The 21,968-nt window shown below is 45.2% G+C and overlaps 1 protein-coding gene across 1 annotated transcript in view; it reads left to right on the forward strand.

Annotated features, from left to right (window-relative positions):
* hhipl1 (HHIP-like 1) overlaps positions 1 to 2,500 on the forward strand; it is a 51,401-nt gene extending 48,901 nt beyond the window's left edge. The window contains exon 9 of the mRNA XM_068038525.1: positions 1,818 to 2,500. Within this exon, the coding sequence (XP_067894626.1) occupies positions 1,818 to 2,428 (611 nt within the window). The 3' untranslated portion in view covers positions 2,429 to 2,500. The remainder of the gene's footprint in view (positions 1 to 1,817) is intronic.
* The last annotated feature ends 19,468 nt before the right edge of the window (positions 2,501 to 21,968 follow it).

Genomic DNA, 21,968 nt, shown 5'->3' on the forward strand with positions numbered 1-21,968 from the left:
CCGTAAACTGTAACAAAAAGAAATATAGCCACTATCTGTTGTAGTAGCCTTGTATTGTAGCTGGCACACTTGAAGTAGATTTTGGCACCTCATCAGTTTGTGCAGTTGGCTTTCTATCAGTGACACTGGGGCAGCTAGTGTCACTTCTATTGGTTCGTTTAAATAGGCAACTGTGTAGATGGAGCTTTACTTTGTATTCATCCCATCCTATATTTCACCTGGGGGTATTTGATAGTGCATGATGTAGGAAGTCTTGCTGTGTATCTCTTTGCTGTACCTAACCCAGGAGTACATGATGGGACCATGAAGGAAGTTGTACTCTGCCTCTAATCCGTGCTACATCTGACTTTAGATGCTTCGTAAGACAGTTTAGAGGACATTTTATTCTGTATCCTAATAGTAATACCTGACCTGGGAGTGTTTGACAGGACCTTGTAGAGGGAGATTAACTTTGTATCAAACCAGTACTGTACCTGACCCAGGACTGTTTGATAGGACTGTGTAGAAGGAGCTTTATTCTGTACCTAACTCATGCTGTACCTGCCCTGGGAGTGTTTGATGGGACAGTGTAAAAGGAGATTTACCGTGCTAACCATTGCTGTACCTGCCCTGGATTCTGATAGCTGGACAAAATTAGTATGTTTCATCCAAGACTGACATTCCCCACATTTGATGAATTCAAAATCATCACCGAAAGTGGATTTAAAAAGTTATAACACAACTGAAGGGTGTCAAGAGAAATAACTATGCTCTATTACACAGGAACAAGAGTAGGCCATTTAGCCCCTCAAGTCTGTTCCACCATTTATTGAGACCATGGTTACTCTGCACCTTAACACCATATACCCACCTTTGCTCCATATCGCTTAATACCTTTGGTTAACAAAAATATATCAATCTTAGAGTTAAAATTTACAATTGATTGAGCATCAATTGCATTTTGTGCAGGAGAGTTCCAAATTTCTACCACCCTTTGTGTACAGAAGGGTTTATAATTTGATTCCTGAAAGGTCTGGCTCTAATTTTTAGACTATGCCCCATACTCTTAGGCTCCCAAACCAGAAGAAACAGTTTCTCTCTATCTGCTCTCCTTAATATCTTGAAAACTTCAATCAAATGATCCTTTAACCTTCTAAAGTGCAGGGAATACGACCCCAATTTGTTTAATCTCTCCTCGTTTTTAACCCTTGGAGTCCAGATATCATTCTGGAGAACCTATGCTGCACTCCCTCCAAGGCAAATACATCCTTGCTAAGGTGTGGTGTCCAGATCTGCTCTCAGTACTCCAGGTGTTGTCTACCCAGGGTTTTGTATAGCTGAAACATGACTTCTACCCTCTTGTATTCTAGTCCTCTCGATACAAAGGCCAGTATTCCATTAAGCTTTTTGATTATTTTCTGCTCCTGGATCCCGAAGTCATTTTGGATCTCCAGTGCTTTTTCACCATTTAGAAACTACCCTGTTCTATCCATTTTAGGTTCAAAGTGGCTGACTTCACATTTGCCTATATTGAAATATATTTGTCACATTTGCTGTTATGTATTATACTTTTGTAAAGTCACCTTCGTCATTCAGTAGCATTTTTATTTCTGAGTCTGAGGTTGCGGGTTCAAGTCCGATACCAGGACTTGAGCACACAATCTAGGTTGACCCTCCTTTGATGTGGAGTGAATGGAGTGCTGCATTGTAGGAGATTGCAGTAAGCCAAATAAGACATTAAACCAAGACTCCACCTGCCTATTATTTTGAAATGTTTCTAACAGACTTGAGAAGGTGCTGTTTAAATCTTTAAATGGAAGTGCTCTTTGTGCATACAGAGCTGACGCATCACCCTAGGAAGAAGCCTACAAAGAACAAATCCAGAGGAAGGCAAAGACCCAACCAACGACAAGGGGAAAATACCCCAGACTGGTTCCAGGAGTTCATCAAGACCTTAGAAATGTTACAAACAGAGTGGGATGTTACTCCTGATCAGCCAGCAGCTACTTCAGCACCAAAACCTGGTAAAGCACAGACAAATACTGGCAGTAAGCAAAGCGGCCAAGACCCAGCAAATAGGAGACCACAAAATACCCCTCTAAACGGAGCAGTGCGTCTAGTGGATGAGCATGCCAGGACAGACCGTGGCAGGGTGGAGATTTACATCAATGGAGTATGGGGGACAGTCTGTGATGACTTGTGGAACAGCCAGTCGGCTGCTGTTGTGTGTCGTCAACTTGGATTTCCACTTGCCATTAAGGCATATCGGAGAGCAGAGTTTGGACAAGGAAGCGGACCAATTCTTCTGGATGATGTGGAATGTGAAGGGAATGAAAAGAGCCTCTTGCAGTGTCGCCACTCAGAAGTTGGGGAAACCAACTGTTTGCACCAAGAGGACGCAGGTGTTATGTGTGGCTACACAGACCCAGAAGTAACAGGACAATCCTAGTGCATAGTGAACATTAAGAGTATGCAATGCAATTCATCTGTAAAACCAAAATCAAGAACAATTGTTCCAAAACGGACTCCCATTTCTTGGGGGTGGGTGAGGGGTGGTTGAAGCAGAAGAAGAGGGCTTACTGCAGTTAGCAGCTTTAGCTTGAGGCTCTCGTAAATATTGGCACGAGGTGCTTATAAATAATTGCATCAAAATTTCACTCTTTTTGAGGGCCATATATCATTTTTGATATAATATATTTTAAACACGTTGTAACCATGAAACAGTGTATTTTTAATCTGTCCTTGTGTATTCTTGGTAAATTGGACAACAGGTATTAAGACGACCAAGGTGAAAGGAAGAACACCATAAGGTTGAAAAAGTGTTTCTATGCAATGCCATTGATAAGATTACTATTATTGGACACCAAACAGCAAAGGCAATTCCAGAATTCATTTTAATATGAGCCAGAGTAATTTTCATTTTTCTAGTTTTTCCCCTTCTCTCCACAAGGTTCCTGGGGTACAATTTCTCAAGTGCTGACTGCCTCATAGTACCTCAACCAAAAGTAGAATGGTCCAGAGGTAGTGTGATTCTTCCACCTATAGTGTGGATTTAATCCTACAGGGCCTTCTGGTGCCCAACAGAGAGAGAAAACTCAATATAGACCTGAGACAAGGTGGTATCTGGCAGATGTTGGAAGCTTTCTTGGCAAAAGGATTTGTCTGAAATAGTGCACACTCCAAACCATCTTGTGTTAGCTTTGTTCAGTGGGAGCACTCTCACTTCGGGGTTTAAGCCCCACTTCAGAGACTTGAGTATATAATCTAGGCTGACACTTCAGTGCAGTACTGAGGGAGTGTTGGAGTGTCAGTGGTGCCATTTTCCGGATAAGCTGTTAAAAGTCCACATCTGCCCTCTGCGTGGATATAAAAGATCCCACGTCACTAGTCAAAGAAGACCAAGGGATTTTCATAGTGTCCTGGCCAATATTTATACCTTAACCAACATCATTAAAATACAGTCTGGTGATTTATCTCACTGCTGTTTGTGAGACCTTGCTTTGTGCAAATTGTTTCTCTACATTATGATAGTGACTGCACTTCAAAAGTACTTAAAGTGCTTTGGCATGCCCGAGTGTGAAAGGCGCTATTTAAATGCAAAATCTTTCTTTCATCCATGAGATGAAGCCAATGTTTCTTGGAACTGGACAGGGATGGGAAGGAACTCGATAGGATTTAATTAAAATACGGAATAATGGCATTTACTCAAGATATCATTCCCGATAAATGCTCTGCATGGTATAATACTGAATCATACACACAGGCAGCTCCCTTCTGAGTGCTGAGTTTGATTGCAGCATCTGAGCTAACACCGGAGTAATTGGCCTCAGCACCTTTGGGCTAAGAACTGAGAAAAAGGAAATCATTCAGAGGCTTCTCCCCCTGCTCACATGGAAATGTGTGACTATCAGCAGCAATAGGATTAAATTTGGCTGTGATAGCCCAAGATTGAATACACAGGCTGTCGGGGTACAGATGAAGAATGATCAATTGGGCAAAGTACAAAGGGCAGCAAAAAATAGTGGATCTGTATTGCAGCAAAAAGCCAGTACCATCAATACAGGTGGGGGAGAAAAAGCAGCCGTATAAAAACAAAACCTGTCATTCTAAAAGGATTCTAAAACCTATATGGATATTGCACCAAGTATGTTGTTACGAACAGGTGAGAAAGGGGTCTACGATTCCCTCTCAGCCTTCACCTGGTCATACCATAACAGGGTTTAATTTTAAACACACTGTGTTTAGCTCCCCCTTGATGAATCCTTGTTGGCTGCTTTCCAACTATAAGGCAAAGAAACCAGCCAAACAGGTTTTCTTAGGTTTAAAGAAGAAAGGTTGAAATTTATTCAACTTTAATTCGGTTAATGCCTACGGATACACGATGCGCCCACGGGAGCATGCATATGCGATATACACATGCAGATAGAGACAGAAAAGAGCAGAAAAATTAAAGTGGAAAAGTTTGAGGCAATATCTGAAGATGGTTTTGGTTACTGTTCTTCGAGCTCGCTGTAGAGTGCTTGGTTGTAGGTAGGTCTTGCTTTTTGCTGGGGCCCAGTATTCTTCTTAAACCTTGTGCGATGTAGCAGACTTTTCTCTCTTGAGGTTCACGTGTCCTCAGTGGGTCCAGAGGCTTGTCAGAAAGAGATGGGAGCAGACAGGAGGGGTCTTCTCAGTCCAGGAGCAAACAGTCTTTCACTCGCAAGCTCTTTATACAATTCAAAAAAACTCAGGTTGCCCAGCAGGTTAGTCATGTGACTAGCTGATTTGACCACGTTTGTTTGTGGATTCGACCATCTTAGCAGTCATCCTGGAATGTGAGCTTCCTCACCTTCAATGTCTGGTGATCAAAATCCATTGTAGGTTGAATGTGTCAGGGAATGATCCTTTGTCTCCACAAGCACTGTCTGTTAGTATGATTTTTAGATTTAGAGATACAGCACTGAAACAGGCCCTTCGGCCCACCGAGTCCGCGCCGACCATCAACCACCCATCCATACTAATCCTACACTAATCCCATATTTCTACCACATCCTCACCTGTCCCTATATTCCCCTACCACCTACCTATACTAGGGGCAATTTTTAATGTTTTTTCCATCCATGGTTGATCTGTTTCACAAGTCACTTCCGTGCTCCAGCAAAAGTTTAAAATCAATGTTCATATGAAAAAATTAATATGCCCCATTCTTGGCAGGTGGGGGTCTGCATGACCAGTGGAATGAAATGCAATTAGAAAGGGTCGAGAGAGAAGATACATTCATTCACATTCATTCATAAATCCTAAAACTTATTACAGCCTGTCTTTTCTTGGTGCCAGTGCTGCTTTAATTACCCCGTTTTTGGCATCCCAATAAACATGTGGTTCTTTGGGGAGGTTTTTCTTTAGTTTTCCCATTTCCATGACTGCCTAGGGTCTTTGTTCCTGTTGAGGTCTGAAAAAGGTGGGGGGAGGGGTAGATTTAATAAGCCCTAAGTTGGAATTCTTTTTCCTCAGGAGAGTCAGTGGTGGGCGGGTCTATCGCAAACTCTCTTTTAGTGCTTTGCTGAGTCCTGCAGAGGCTTTTGACTTCAGGGAATGGGTGGTTCTCTTTTTTCTGACTGTGGGGGAGGATTCTTTACTAATCTTCCCTTTGTCCTCTGGGACACACCTGCCAGCAGGTATTTGTGCAGACTCTACTGCACTCCCTGTGGCACTTCAACTGGGTGAGGCATCATCCTCATGGATTCTTTGCACCCTAGAGGTCTTTGTTTGTCTCTGCATGCTCCTGTAAATGCTGTTAGCAACTCTGGTGAGGTGTTACTAGTGTCTGCATTTACATAGGAGGATGTGGGGTCTAACTTTTTAAATTTTTTGGGGTTGGCTGTCCGGAAAGTAGGGGTTCTCATCTGGGATTCCTCCAGGACTTCCTTTAACCTGCTCTCTTGGTCGCTTTCTCCCCTTCCCTTTCTAAACTTTTGCCAGCCTTGTGCCTGCCTGTCCCCCTTTTGTTCTCGGCGGGGATCCCTTACAGTTCACCAGCCCTCTGCTGGAGGGTCCTCCAAACACCGGTACAGGACTTCGGGGTGCAGGTTTCACTGCAAGTTGGGGTTTCCCCTCAACCTGGCATATGTGGCAACTCCTGCAGTACTCCACCACATCTTTGTGGCGTTTTGGCCAGTCAAACTGCAGTCTAATGCGGGTTTTGTTCTTTCATATACCGGCATGTACAGCCACTGTAGTCTCATGAGCCCTTCTTAGTATTACTCTCCGGTACCTCTCTGTGGCACCACTACTGTGAACTACTGTCCTCTCCCTGCTCTCAGGTCCGTGAGGAGAATTCCATTTCCTCATCAGTACCTCATTCTTTAAATAGTTGGAATCAGGGACTCCCTCTGCTTCACTTTCAGACTGAGCAGCCTGTGCTAACTCTCGCAATACTGGGTTGGCTCGCTGAGCCTCAGCTAGGGAAAATCGATTTGAATCATTCCCTGGATCTTCTAACTTTCCAAAGAAAGTCTTGGACAGACAGACCTCATAGTCATCTGCCTGCAGTGCCAATTCAGTCTCCTCTGGGGGAGCTGGTTTGATCATGGCCTGATTCATTACACATTCAGGGAAACTGCAGGGGTCCGTCTCCTGTCACTGCTCTGACCTCCTGCGGTCTTTCTTTCACTACTTGGGTGCGGGGCTATCACCTTCACCCCTGCCAGATCATTACCTAGGAGCAGGTCGACCCCGTCCACAGGCAAACTAGGGACAACCCCTATGGTCACCGGTCCCGAAACTAGGTTCCCATTAGCTGCACTCAGTGTACAGGTACAGGCATACACTGCCCTCCAATACTATTCACCATCATTCTGGTGTTCATTGCACTTTCTGGGGGAAAGGTCAGGCCTGTGTCCCTGAGCATTACTATGGGCTTGCTTGCCCCACTCGAGGGGTATGGAATTACTCTCCCTTCAGACACAAAACCCTGATAACCCTCAGGAATCCTATTAAATTTTCCAGCACTTGCAGCTGTGAGCTTCCTGGGTCTCACTCTTACTGCAGTAAGGGTAGGTGGTGGCATAGTGATATTGTCACTGGGCTATTAACCCAGAGACCCAGCATATTGCTCTGGCGACATGGGTTCGAATCCCACCACCTCTGGTTCACTAATGTCCTAGGGAAGGAAATCTGCTGTCCTTGCCTGGTCTGGCCTACATGTGACTTCAGACCCACAGCAATGTGGTTGACTCTTACGTGCTCTCTGAAATGGCCTGGCAAGTTGTAACTCAGTTGTATCTAACCGCTATGAAGTCAATAAAAAAGAATAAAACCGGACGGACCACCCAGCATCGACCTAGGCACCAGAAACGACAACGGCAAACCCAGCTCTGTCAACCCTGCAAAGCCCTCCCTATTAACATCTGGGGGCTTGTGCCAAAGTTGGTAGTGCTGTCCCACAGACTAGTCAAGCAACAGCCTGACATAGTCATACTCATGGAATCATACCATTACAGACAATGTCCCAGACACTGCCATCACCATCCCTCCATCCCTAGGTATGTCCTGTTCCACCAGCAGGACAGACCCAGCAGAGGTGGTGGAACCGTGGTGTAGGGTGGGAAGGGAGTTGTCCTGGGAGTCCACAACATCGACTCCGGACCCCATGAAGTCTCATGGCATCAGGTTAAACATGGGCAAGGAAACCTCCTGCTGATTACCACCTACCACCCTCCCTCAGCTGATGAATCAGTACTCCTCCAGGTTGAACAGCACTTGGAGGAAGCACTGAGGGTGGTACTCTGGGTGGGGAACTTCAATGTCTATCACCAAGAGTGGCTCGGTAGCACCACTACTGATCAAGCTGGCCGAGTCCTAAAGGAAATATCTGCTAGACTGGGTCTGCGGCAGGTGGTGAGGGAACCAACAAGAGGGAAAAACATACTTGACCTCGTACTCACTAATCTGCCTGCCACAGATGCATCTGTCCATGACAGTATTGGCAGGAGTGACCACCACACAGTCCTTGTGGAGACAAAGTCCCTCCTTCACATTGAGAATACCATCCGTTGTGTTGTGTGACACTGCCACCGTGCTAAATGGGAGAGACTTTAAACAGATCTAGCAATGCAAAACTGGGCATCCATGAGGCACTGTGGGCCATCAGCAGCAGCAGAATTGTACTCAACCACAATCTGTAACCTCATGGCACAGGATATTCCCCACTCTACCGTTACCATCAAGCCAGGAGACCAATCCTGGTTCAATGAAGAGTGCAGGTAGGCATGCCAGGAGCAGCACCAGGCATACCTCAAAATGAGGTGTCAACCTGGTGAAGCTACAACCCAGGACTACTTGTGTGCCAAACTGCGTACGCAGCATGCGATAGACAGAGCTAAGTGATCCTATAAGCAATGGATCAGATCTAAGCTCTGCAGTCCTGCCACATCCAGTCGTGAATGGTGGTGGACAATCAAACAACTAACTGGAGGAGGCGGCTCCACAAGTATCCCCATCCTCAATGATGGGGGAGCCCAGCACATCAGTGTGAAAGGTAAGGCTGAAGCATTTGCAACAATCTGCAGCCAGAAGTACTGAGTTGATGATCCATCTCAGCCTCCTCCTGAAGTTCCCAACATCGCAGATGCCAGTCTTCAGCCAATTCAATTCACTCCACGTGATATCAAGAAACGACTGAAGGCACTGCATTCTGCAAAGGCTATGGGCCCTGATAATATTCCGGCAACAGTACTGAAGACCTGTGCTCCAGAACTTGCCACTCTTAAAATGCCCTCTGAAATGGCCTAACAAGCCACTCAGTTCAAAGACAATGATGGAAGGGCAACAAATGCTGGCCTGGCCAGGGCACCCACATCCCACAACTGAATTAAAAAAAAATTCTGTTATGACCAGGTGAGAAAGAGGTCTAGGGTTCCCTCTCGGCCTTCACCTGGTCTGACTGTAACAGGGTTTAGTTTTAAACACACTGTGTTTTTAGCTCCCCCTTGTTGAATCCTTGTTCACTGCTTTCTAATTATAAGCCAAACAGATTTTCTTAGGTTTAAAGAGAAAGGCTGAAATGTATTCAACTTAAACTCTAATTCAGTTAATGCCTATGGATACATGGCACGCCCACGCCAGCATGCTTATGTGATATACACATGCAGATAGAGACAGAAAAGAGCAGAAGAAATAAAGTGGAAAAGTTTGAGACAATATCTGAAGATGGTTTTAGTTACTGTTCTTCGAGCTCGCTGTAGAGTCCTTGGTTGTAGGATATCTTGCTTTTCATTGGAGCCCAGTATTCGTTTTAAACCTTGTTCGATGTAGGAGACTTTTCTGTCGAGGTTCACGTGTCCTCAGTGGGTCCAGAGGCTTGTCAGAAAGAGATGGAAGCAGACAGGAGGGGTCTTCTCAGTCCAGGAGCAAACAGTCTTTCACTCTCAAGCTCTTGTACAATTCAAAAAAACTCAGGTTGCCCAGCAGGTTAGTCATGTGACTGGCTGGTTTGACTGTGTCTATTTGTGGATTCAGCCATCTTAGCAGTCATCCTGGAGTGTGAGCTTCCTCATCTTCAATGTCTGATGATCAAAGTCCATTGTGGGTTGAATGTATCAAGGAATAGTCCTTTGTCTCTACAATCATCCTGTTAGTATGTAAATGTTTTTTTCCAGCCACGGCTGATCTGTTTAACAAGTCACTTCCGTGCTCCAGCAACAGTTTAAAATCAATGTTCATATGACAAAATTAATATGCCTCATTCTTGGCAGGGGGAGGTCTGTGTGACACTGTTAAATTAAGTCACATTAAATTATACATTTGATATATTTCAAGACAATTTTCCTTATATTTAGTTAAGCCTCTAAATTTACTTTTACACTGGAGAGCACTGTTAAGTCCACCTCTTGTGTCACTCCCGCACGCTTATACCATTCTGTGCATCTGCTTCTACTTTAATGTAGAGAATCTGGCTTCCATTTGTCATGGTGCAATGTGCTTGATGACATGCTGGCCCTTCTCAGCACATTTTAATGGGGAAGGGAATTCCAAATACAGATGCACGATCTGGAGTTTCTGGAGAAAGTGGGTCCTCATCACCATCAGAAGAACACAGAAGGCCAATCGGTTCTACTTTTATGTACTGTTGCAGAGTGTATGGGTAAGATTGCCGACCCTCAAAGTTTGCCCTGGGGTCTCTAGAAATTAAAGGTTAATCTCCTGGACACTGCTGTGAACAACCCAGGTGGGGAGCATTAAAAAGAAATTGTACACTTGTTTTCATTTTCTTTGAACATTTTTGTTCATTAGTTATCAAAATATTTGAGATGGGGAAAAAAGGAAGTTTGACTGGATGGGATGGTTGGACGCAGGAGATCATGTGATGAAACCTCCAGGAATATCTCCAACCAGAGCTGGCAACCATTTATATGGGATCTACATGTTTAAAGTGTTTTTTATTTATTATTTGATCCCAGGAATGTGAACAACATTGATAAAGCTGGATTAGCAGATAGACAGGCTAATGTTCCCATTAGCCCAAGGATACCAATTTAATATGATTGGCAAAAGTATCAATAGCGACATGAGGAAAAACATTTTTATGCAGCGAGTGGTTAGGATCTGGAATGTACTGCCTGAGATAATTACCTGAAGAGAAAAAAAATTGCAGGGCTAAGGAGAAAAGGTAGGGGAGTGGGACAAGGTGAGTTGCTCTTGCAGAGAGCCAGCACAGATGCTACAGGCCAAGTGATCTCCTGTTCTGCAACCATTCTATAATTGATTCTATAATTCTATGGTGCACACTGCTGCCATGGTCTGCCTGTGGCAGAGGGAGTGAATGTTTAAGGTGGTGGATGGGTGCCAATAAAATAGGCTGCTTAGTTATAGATGGTGTCAAGCTTCTCGAATGTAGTTGGAGCTGCACTCATCCATGCATTTGGAGAATATTCCATCACACTCCTGACTTGTGCCTTGTAGACAGGCTTTGAGGAGTCAGGAGGTGAGATACTCACAGTAGAATTCCCAAGCTCTGACCTGGTCTTGGAGTCACAGTATTTATGTCTGGTCCAGTTAAGTTTTTGATCAATGGTGATGTCCAGAATGTAGATGGTGGGAGATTCAATGATGGTAATGCCATTGACTGTCAAGAGGATATGGTTAGATTCTCTGTTCTTGGGACTTGTCTGGTGCGAATGTTGGTTGCCACTTATCAGCCCAAGCCTGAATGTTGTCCAGATCTTCCTGATGCAGGCACTGACTGCTTCAGTATCCAAGGAGTTGTGAATGGTACTGAACACTATGCAATCATCAGTGAACATCCCCTCTTACGACCTTATGATGGAAAGAGTGTCATCGATGAAGCAGCTGAAAATGGTTGGGTCTAGGACACTGCCCTGAGGAACTCCTACAGCAATGTCCTGGGGCTGAGATGATTTGCTTCCAATAAACACAACCATTTTCCTTTGTGCTAGGTACTACTCCATCCAGTGGAGAGATTACCTCCTTATTCCCATTGACTTCAGTTTAACTAAGGTTGCTTGATGCCACACTTGGTAAAATGATGCCTTGATGTCAAGGGCAGTCACTCTCACCTCACCTCTGGAATTAAGCCATGTTTGGACCTAGGCTGTGATGAGGTCTAGAGCTGAGCAAAACTGAGCAAGGTGAGCAGATCATTTGTAAGTGTTGCTTGATAGCACTGTCAATGACACATTCCATTACTTTGCTGATGTTTGAGAGTAGACTGATGGGATGGTAATTGGCTGGATCGGATTTGTCCTGCTTTTTGTGGACAGGACATATATGGAAAATGTTTCACTTTGTCAGGTAGGTGACAGTGCTGTATCTATACTGGAACAGCTTGGTGAGGGATGCAGCTAGTTCTGGAGCAAAGGTTTGCAGCACCAAAGGCAGGATGTTGTCGGAGCCCATGGAGTTTGCTGTATCACATTTGCCGAGGAATAGGATACCACAGTCATATGGAATTCCTCAACAAACACATTAATCAGTTTTAGATATACACACTCTCTGAGGCACATCTGCATGCATGCACAGACCCGACTTTAAATGACAAAAGATTTCATGATGCAAGGCCAAAGGGAGTGGTAATGCGACAAGTAAAGAAACAAAAGATGCGTCTAGAGGAGGTGTGAATGGCAGAATCATGTACAGTTGCCACCTGAAAGCAACAAAAAGGAAAACTAGAGAAAAACCAAAACTAATAAAGCAAAAGGAAAGAAATGGAGGGAGAGATTACCATCTGAAATTGTTAAACTCTTTATTGAATCCAGAAGGCTGTAAAGTGCCTAATTAAAATAGGGCGGCGCAGTGGCGCAGTGGTTAGCACCGCAGCCTCACAGCTCCAGGGACCCGGGTTCGATTCCAGGTACTGCCTGTGTGGAGTTTGCAAGTTCTCCCTGTGTCTGCGTGGGTTTTCTCCGGGTGCTCCGGTTTCCTCCCACAAGCCAAAAGACTTGCAGGTTGATAGGTAAATTGGCCATTATAAATTGTCACTAGTGTAGGTAGGTGGTAGGGAAATATAGGGACAGGTGGGGATGTTTGGTAGGAATATGGGATTAGTGTAGGATTAGTATAAATGGGTGGTTGATGTTCGGCACAGACTCGGTGGGCTGAAGGGCCTGTTTCAGTGCTGTATCTCTAATCTAATCTAATCTAAAAGATGAGGTGCTATTCCTGCAGCTTCTGCTAAACTTTACTGGAACACTGCAGGAGGCTGAGGACAGAGAGGTCAGAGTTGGAGCAAGGTGGTGAATTAAAATGACAAACACTGGAAGCTCGGGGTCACACTTCTGGACTGAATGGAGGTGCTCTGCAAAGCGGTCAACCAATCTGCATTTGTCTGCCCAACGCAGAGGAGACCACATCATGAGCAGCGAATACAGTATACTAAATTGAAAGAAGTACAAGTAAATTGCTGTTTCATCTAGGAGTGCTTAGGTCCTTGAACAGTGAGAAGGGAGGAAGTAAAAGGACAGGTGTTGCATCTCCTGCACTTGCATGGAAAAATGCAGTGGGGACTGGGTGTTGGGACTGATTAAGGAGTGCACCAGGGTGTCATGGAGGGAACAGTCCCTTTGAAATGCTGAAAGGGAAGGGGAGGGGAATATGTGTTTGATGGTGGCATCATGCTGGAGGTGGCGGAAATGGAGGTGGATGATCCATTGAATATGGAGGCTAGTGGTGTGGAATCTTATCATGATTCTGGGAGGAAGAGGCAAGGTTGAGAGCAGAACTACAGGAAATAGAATGCACATGGTCGACGACCCTGTCAGCCATGGTGGCGGGGGATCCTCAGTTGAGGAAAAAGGAAAACATATTGGAAGCACTATTATGGAAGGCTGCGTCATCAGAACAGATGCAATGGAAATGGAGAAACTGGGAGAGTGGAATAGAGTCCTTAGAAGAAGCAGGGTGTGAGAAATTCTAGTAAAAGGTAGCTGTGGGAATCAATGGGCTTATAGTGAATATTGGTTGATAGCCTATCGCAAGAAATGGAAATAGAAAAGTCAAGGAAGAGAAGGGAAGAGTTGGAGATGGATCATGTGAAGGCAAGGGAAGGGTGGAAATTGGAAGCAAATTTGATAAAAATTTCCAGTTCAGGGCAGGAGCAGGAAATGGCACCAATACAGTCATCAATGTCCTGGAAAAAGAGGTGAGGGAGAAGGCCTGAGTTGGACTGGAACAAAGAATGTTCCACAAAAAGGCAAGCATAAGTAGGACCCATGCAAGTTCACATAGCAACACCTTTTATCTGAAGGAAGTGAGTGGAGTTATAGCAGAAGTTGTTCAATGTGAGAAGAGCTTCAGCCAGGCAGAGGAGAGTGGTGATTTGTTCAAAGAAGAAGCAGAGAACCCACAGACTGTCCTGGTAGGGGATTGAAGTGCAGAGAGATTGGACATCCACGGTGAAAAGAAGATGGTTAGGGCCTGGAAACTGTTAAAGTGATGGAGGGCATCAGAAGAGTAACAGATGTAAATGTGAAGAGACTGGACAAGGGGAGAAAAAACAAAGTCTGGAAAGGAAGAAATCAGTTCAATGGGGCAGGAACAGGCTGAAATGAGGCAGTCCTCAGCAATAACCTGCTCACTGATGCTCAGTTTGGGTTCCGCCAGAGCCACTCAGCTCGTGACCTCATTACAGCCTTGGTCCAAACATGGACAAAAGAGCTGAACTCCAGAGATGAGGTGAGAGTGACTGCCCTTGACATCAAGGCAGCATTTGACCGAGTATGGCATCAAGGAGCTCGAGCAAAACTGGAGTCAATGGGAATCAGGGGAAAACTCTCCACTGGTTGGAGTCATACCTAGCGGAAGGGAAGATGGTTATGGTTGTTGGAGGTCAATCACCTCAGTCCCAGGACACGACTGCAGGAGTTCCTCAGGGTAGTGCCCGAGGCCCAACCATCTTCAACTGCTTCATCAGTGACCTCCCCTCCATCATAAGGTCAGAAGTGTGGAAGTTTGCTGAGGATTGCACAATGTTCAGCACCATTTGCAACTCCTCAGATACTGAAACAGGCTGTGTCCATATGCAGCAAGGCCTGGGCAACATCCAGGCTTGGGCTGATAAGTGGCAAATAACATTTGCACCACACAAGTGCCAGGCAATGACCATCTCAATCAAGAGAGAATCTAACCATCTTCCTTTGATGTTCAATGGCATTGCCCGGTATTACCATTAGCTGAATCCCCCACTATCAACATCCTGGGGGGTCACCATTGACCAGAAACTGAACTGAACCAGCCATATAAATACTGTGGCAACAACAGCAGGTCAGAGGCTGGGAATTCTGTGGCGAGCAACTCACCTCCTGCCTCCCCATTGTCTGTCCACCATCTACAAGGCACAAGTCAGGAGTGTGGTGGAATACTCTCCACTTGCCTTGATGAGTGGAGCTCCAACAACACTCAAGAAGCTCGACACCATCCAGGACAAAGCAGCCCGCTTGATCGGCACCCCATCTACCACCTTCAACATTCACTCCCTCCACCACCGACATACAATGGCAGCATCTACAAGATGCATTGCAGCAACTTACCAAGGTTCCTTCGACAGCACCTTCCAAACCCACAACCTCTACCATCTAGAGGACAAGGGCAGCAGATGCCTGGGAACACCACCACCTGCAAGTTCCCCTCGAAGCCACACACCATCCTGACTTGGAACTATATTGCCGTTGCTTCACTGTCGCTGGGTCAAAATCCTGGACGTCCCTTCCTAACAGTACTGTGGGTGTACCTACCCCAATAGGACTGCAACAGTTCAAGAGGCAGCTTACTACCACCTTCTCAAGGGCAATTAGGGATAGGCAATAAATGCTAGCCTAGCCAGCGACACCCACATTCCCCAAACAAATTTTTTAAAAAGTCCTTTTTATAGCTCTTGGGAAGGAGATAGATTTTCAGGGTTGGGAGGAGTTGGTGAGTTGGAAGGCTGTGGAGGGAAGATCTCCAAAGGGAATGGGGTCAGTGATAGTCTTGGAAACAATGGCTTGATGTTCAGTGGTGGGATCATTGTCTGGGGAAAGTAGGAGTAAGTTTCAGTGTTGGTGTTCGGCCTCTGCTAGGTACGCTAAAAAACAAAGTACCACCATTGTCAGTATGTTTGATGACAGTGTTAGAGTTGGACCTAAAAGAATGGAGTGCAGTAAGATCAGAGGGAGACAGGTTAGAGTGAGTGATGGGAGCAGAGAAATTGAAATGGCTGATGTCACACCAGTAGTTTTCAATGAAAAGATCTAGAAAGGGTAAGAGGCAAGAAGGAGGGGTCCAAGTGGAAGGGAAATTTTGAAGACATGTAAAAAGGTCTGCTGTATAGGAGGAAGACTTCTGGCCAAAGAAGTGGGCATGGTGTCGAAGGCAACAGAAGAAAAGCTCAGTGTCACACCGAGCCCGAAATTCATTTAGGTGAGGGGTGTTAGGGGATGAAGCTGAGGCTTTTGCTGAGGACAGTGTCAGAGAGCGGAAGGTTAGAGGGGATTGTGAATACACGACAAGTGGTGAGATTGGCAGAAGGGATGGGGTCAGAGGAAAGAGAAAGGAAAGAATCTGGAGGGCCATTCGTACCCAGAATGGACCTGCCTCAGGCACACACACACACACACAAACATGATTAAATTATGAACAGCAAGAAAAGAGAATGGAGGGTTGAATCTAACAATCCAATGTCCCAGAGAGTCATTTTCTTTCCTTTAGGTGACATTTATTGCTGAAAACAAATTGAAATATATTGATGACTATTTTAAAATGAAAATCCTTTGATTTCATCTTGAGTTGGCTGTTATCTGGTGCCAATTCACTAATGACTCTTATTCCACAAATGGAATTCCAGTTCAGGATTCAGAAGTTGGCTCTGCCCTCCATTCAGTTCTATAATAAGAATTAACTACACATCAACTGCATTACCCTCATCAACCCCCTCTGTTACCTCATCAAAAAACTCAAGCAGGTTGGTTAAGCACAATTTGCCCTTGACAAATCCATGCTGGCTTTCCTTAATTAATCCACATTTATCCAAGTAACTATTAATTTTGTCCCAAATCATCATTTCTGAAAGCTTTCCCACCACCGAGATTACACTGACTGGTCTGTAGTTGCTGGGCTTATCCTTATACCTTTTCCTGAACCAGGGCATAATATTGCAATTCTCCAGTCGTAGAGAGATACAGCACCGAAACAGGCCCTTCAGCCCACTGAGTCCGTGCTGACCATCAACCAAACATTTATACTAATCCTACGTTAATCCCATTCTTCCCTCGCACATCCCCACCTTCCCTAAATTCTCCTACCACCTACCTACACTAGGGGCAATTTTTTACAATGGCCAATTTACCTATCAATCCGCAAGTCTTTGGCATGTGGGAGGAAACCAGAGCACCCGGAGGAATCCCACACGGTCACAGGAAGAACTTGCAAACTCCACACAGGCAGTACCCAGGACCAAACCCGGGTCACTGAAGCTGTGAGGCTGCAGTACTAACCACTGTGCCGCCCCAGTCTTTTGGCACCATCCCTGTATCTAAGAAGGTTTGGAAGATAATGGCCAGTGCCTCTGCAATTTCCACCCTTACTTCCCTCAGTATTCTGGGACGCATCTCATCTAGTCCTGGTGACTTATCAACATATCTAAGACCTCCTCTTTATCAATTTTAGCCCATCCAGCGTCTCAACTGCCTCCTCTTTCACTATGACTTAGACAGCATCTTCTTCCTTGGAAAAGACAGCTGCAACATACTCATTTAGTGCCTCAGACATGCCCCCTGCCTCCAGCATCGCTGACAAGGACAGTATTTGTTGCCCATCCCTGGCACATCATCATCAGAAAATTAAAAAATTTTTTATTTGCTCATGTGATGTGGACATCACTGGCTAATCCAGCATTTATTGCCCATCCCTAATTACACTTGAGAAGGTGGTGGTCAGCCGCCGTCTTGAACCACTGCAGTCCTTTTGGTGTAGGTACACCTACAGTGCTACCACCATTTTTACTATTTACATGCCATAGAAAACTTTTGGATTCCCTTTTATATTAGCTACCAGTCTCTTCTTATACTCTCTCTTTACTTCTCTTACTTGTTTTTTCACTTCCCCTCTGAACCTTCTACATTCAGCCTGGTTCTCACTTGCATTACTCTTCCATCACTAAGCGGAATCTTCCCATTGCTCATCCTCCCACTAGTTACCTCAAGGGGCTCAACCTCTCACGGAAGGTGAAATTTCCTCTCTGATAGCCATGCTTCTTCCTAGAGGGTGCGTGGGGTATACCTGGTGCATGATGTGTTTGGGCACAGTGCTCTGTTGAGGATGAAGGCAGTCCTAGTTTCCTATTTTTAAATGCTTTTTATTGAGTGTGCATCTAAGCAGTTAGTTAAAGATCTAACAACCTGAATCTAACAGGCCATGGAACTGTCCTAATTCAATGGATACTCAACTTAGTAAGAGATGAATCTTAGCTCTTGATGATCTGTAGCTACCTGCTTGGCAGACAATAGGAGAGCTTATATATATTTTTTGGCTATATTGCTGTTGTGTATGTAAGCTGTTAACATGCTGTTTGCTGAACTAAATCACCTGAAGTGAGATTTATATATTTGGAGAAATTGGATGCTAAATGAACAATTAATTATTTAAACTAATCTATTTATTGATGCAGTTAATTGTACTCAAGCCTGAGACTCAAATCCCCTTTCCCTGACTCGTGAACTGCAGCCTCGTTCGCCAGAGTTGCCAGACAATAGGGAAGTACTTGAGATAGAAGTTCTCAGGTCCTGACGCTGTCCGTCATGACAGCTGAAGTGCTTTTTTGTGTACTAAGGAGAACATGCCAAGCTCCTTTTCCAGAGATTTCGGTAAAGCAGACTTTGGCGATTCTGCCACTTCCTCAGTATAGATACTTAAGAGAGTGTTGGCCTCACCATGACTCCGTTCAACACTAATTCTGAATCCTGGTATCTTGATGTAATGGAGTCCCATCTGCCCTGAGAAAGTTGAGGCTTTCTCTTCTGGCCCAATGAGGAACTCTCTGTCTTCACGTGGAATTTGTGTGGCCTTTCCTCAAGATCCATTTTCAGGCTTTGTCTCTGCTGCTGTATATCATTCCTATTCTGCAGAGAGTAACTGGAAGGTTCTTGTTGTTTATCCATCAGACCTATGACCCACTGTTGTTGCTGAGGCAGGACCGAACCTTCCTTTCCTGCAGCTTCCTCTTGGTTCCCACATTTGATATCCAAGAAGTCTGAACAGTTGCACAATACTGGTTTGGAAGCAGCTGATGATGTTCTGTGAATTGCACATTAAATCTTTAATATTCAATGTTACATTTAGCACAATAAATCTTTATAGCAGTTGTAATGCATTATAAGTAGCAACAAAGGAACTTACATACAGGCTAAAAACTAGAAAAAAGATCCATAGGAAGTTTAATCCATATGGCACAGAGATGCGGTGGAATACATACTATCGGCAAGGGCTGCTAGATTTTATGTCCTCCCCCACGGCAATTTTAAAGGCGGGGAGAGCATTTAATCTGGCGGGATGGTGCGGGTGGGGACCATGCCAACTCCACCCCAATTAAGTCTGTTGACGTTTTCTCCACCACTCTGCCAATTGAGGCCCTTAAGTGGGCAATTAATTCCCAATTAATGGCCTTATCCCACTGCCGCCGGTATTAGCCCAGCAGCGGGTGAGCCTGCTACCATAGGAAACACGACAAGCAAACCATTGCAGGTTGCTTGCCAGCTCCTGACAGGGGTGGATCCCTCATTCAAAGGCACCCCTCTGCCCTTACTGCTGACACCCCCATGCCCCCTTCCCCCGCGATCCCCACTCATGAAACCCCTCCTGCCATGACGCACCTGTGGCGTGGGACTCAATGATAGGAGGCTCAGTGAAAGAGCTGCTGGCTTCTGATTTGCTGGCAACTCTCAGCGGGCGGACTTTCATCGCCAGGGTCCTTAATACTGGGAAAGGCCATCTGCTGCCCAGTTAAGTGCCTGAATGGCACATGATGCAGTTAGCCTTCCCAAAAAGAGGCAACGTGGGGCTCATGACAGCTCTTCAGCCAGTGCCCGACACCCCCATCACCTAAACAAAATACCGCCCTATGTGTTATGTACAGTTTGTGTATCTACATGCAGTTTATACTTTGAATGCAAGTTAAATGCTAGCATCTGTGTCTACTTAATTTTGGTTGGCCGGGTGTCTGACTGACACAGAAACCCATCACCAATCTCTAAGGGCGGCACAGTGGCGCAGTGGTTAGCACTGCAGCCTCACAGCTCCAGTGACCCGGGTTCGGTTCTGGGTACTGCCTGTGCGGAGTTTGCAAGTTCTCCCTGTGACTGTGTGGGTTTCTGCAAGGTGCTCTGGTTTCCTCCCACTGCCAAAGACTTGCAGGTTGATAGGTAAATTGGCCATTGTAAATTGTCCCTAGTGTAGGTAGGTGGTAGGGAATATGGGATTAATGTAGGAGGGGATGTGGTAGGGAATATGGGACTATTGTAGCATTAGTATAAATGGGTGGTTGATGGTCAGCACAGACTCAGTGGGCCAAAGGGTGGACAGTCATAAAGGCGGGGCTAAAGTGTGGCGAGTCGAAGAGACATAGCAGTTGACAGGAAAAAAGATAGAAGCGCAAGGCGAGAGCCAACTGTGTAACAGCCCTGGCAACCAATTCTATCTGCAGTGCCTGTGGAAGAGTCTGTCACTCTAGTATTGGACTTTATAGCCACTCCAGGCACTGCTTCACAAACCACTGACCACCTCCAGGTGCTTACCCATTGTCTCTCGAGACAAGGACGCCAAAGAAGAAGAAGAAGATATACTCTCGCGATAGGGATTGATCCCACGCACATTAGCAAAGTGGATATGGGTACTGCTGCAGTTCAACCAGCTAAAACCAAATCATTTACCAGCACAGAATGTTGATAGTGTTCCTGGCTGCTTGTCAAATTAGAACCAACAAAACTGTAAGGTCATTGGCATGTATGGTTATTTGGAACCAATTGGGAAGAACCCTAGCCTGCAATGAAACGTCTATCCCTACAGGTTCCATTAACGAGCCAGCTTGGCTTTTCAGTACCCCTAAGTACTGCAGACCTGTCTGGTTCAAGGAATTGGATTATCAAGTCTGCCACAAAAGTTTGACTCAGCTCCAATATTTCATTGTAAGGTGTACCTTGGACCCACCTCAGCCCCAAGAGACACCTGTTGCCTTCCTTGAAGGTGGATAGTCAGCAGTTAGCCATTAGACAACAAACAAGTGCAGTGCCAAGCCCTTGCTCGGGGACAGCAGGTTCCAGGATCTCGTCACAACTGACACAGGGAGCAGCCCAACTTTCAAGAAATGTGCAGGTAAATGATTACCACCATCCTAACCACAGCACGAGCACACATCATAGCCACTGAGTGGTGGTTCCACCAGACGGAGGTGCAAAACTTTAGCAGCACCTACTTTCGAACATACGAATTAGGAGCAGGAGTAGGCCACTTGGCCCCTCAAGCCTGCTCTGCCATTCAGTAAAATCATGGCTGATTTGATTGAAACCTGAACTCCACATTCTGCCTATCCCCAATAATCTTTCACCCCCTTGCTCATCAAGAATCTATCTACCTCTGCCTTAAAAATATTCAAAGATTCTGCTTCCACTGTCTTTTGAGGAAAAGAGTTCCAAAGACGCACGACCCTCTGAGAGGAAACATTTCGTCTCATCTCTGTCCTAAATGGGTGACCCCTTATTTTTGAACAGTGACTCCTCGTTATAGATTCTCCAACAAGGAGAAACATCCTTTCCACATCCGTCCTGTCAAGACCACTCAGGATCTTATATGTTTCAATCAAGTCGCCTCTTACTCTTCTAAACTCCAGCAGATACAAGCCTAGCCTGTTCAACCTTTCCTCATAAGATAACTCCACCCATTCCAGGTATTAATCTAGTAAACCTTCTCTGAACTGCTTCCAATGCATTTACGTCTTTCCTGAAATAAGGAGACAAATACTGTGCACAGTACTCCAGATGTGATCTCACCAATGCCCTGTATAGCTGAAGCATAACCTCCCTACCTTTGTATTCAATTCCCCTCACGATAAATGATAACATTCGATTAGCTTTCCTAATTACTTGCTGAACCTGCATACTAATGTTTTGCAATTCATCCACTCGGACACGCAGATCCCTCTGCATCTCCGAGCTCTGCAATCTCACACCATTTAGATAATATGCTTCTTTTTTATTCTTCCCACCAAAATGGACAATTTCCCACTTTCCCACATTATACTCCATTTGCCAGATCTTTGCCCAATCACTTAACCTATCTAAATTCCTTTGTAGCCTCCTTATGTCCTCTTCACAACTTACTTTCCTAGCTATCTTTGTGTCATCAGCAAATTTAGCAACCATACCTTCGATCTCTTCATCCAAGTGATTTATATAAATTGTAAAAAGTTGAGGCCCCAGCACAGATCCCTGTGGTACACCACTCGTTCCATCTTGCCAACCAGAAAA

The sequence above is a fragment of the Heterodontus francisci genome, chromosome 9 (assembly GCF_036365525.1).
Source record: "Heterodontus francisci isolate sHetFra1 chromosome 9, sHetFra1.hap1, whole genome shotgun sequence".
Taxonomy (NCBI): domain Eukaryota; kingdom Metazoa; phylum Chordata; class Chondrichthyes; order Heterodontiformes; family Heterodontidae; genus Heterodontus; species Heterodontus francisci.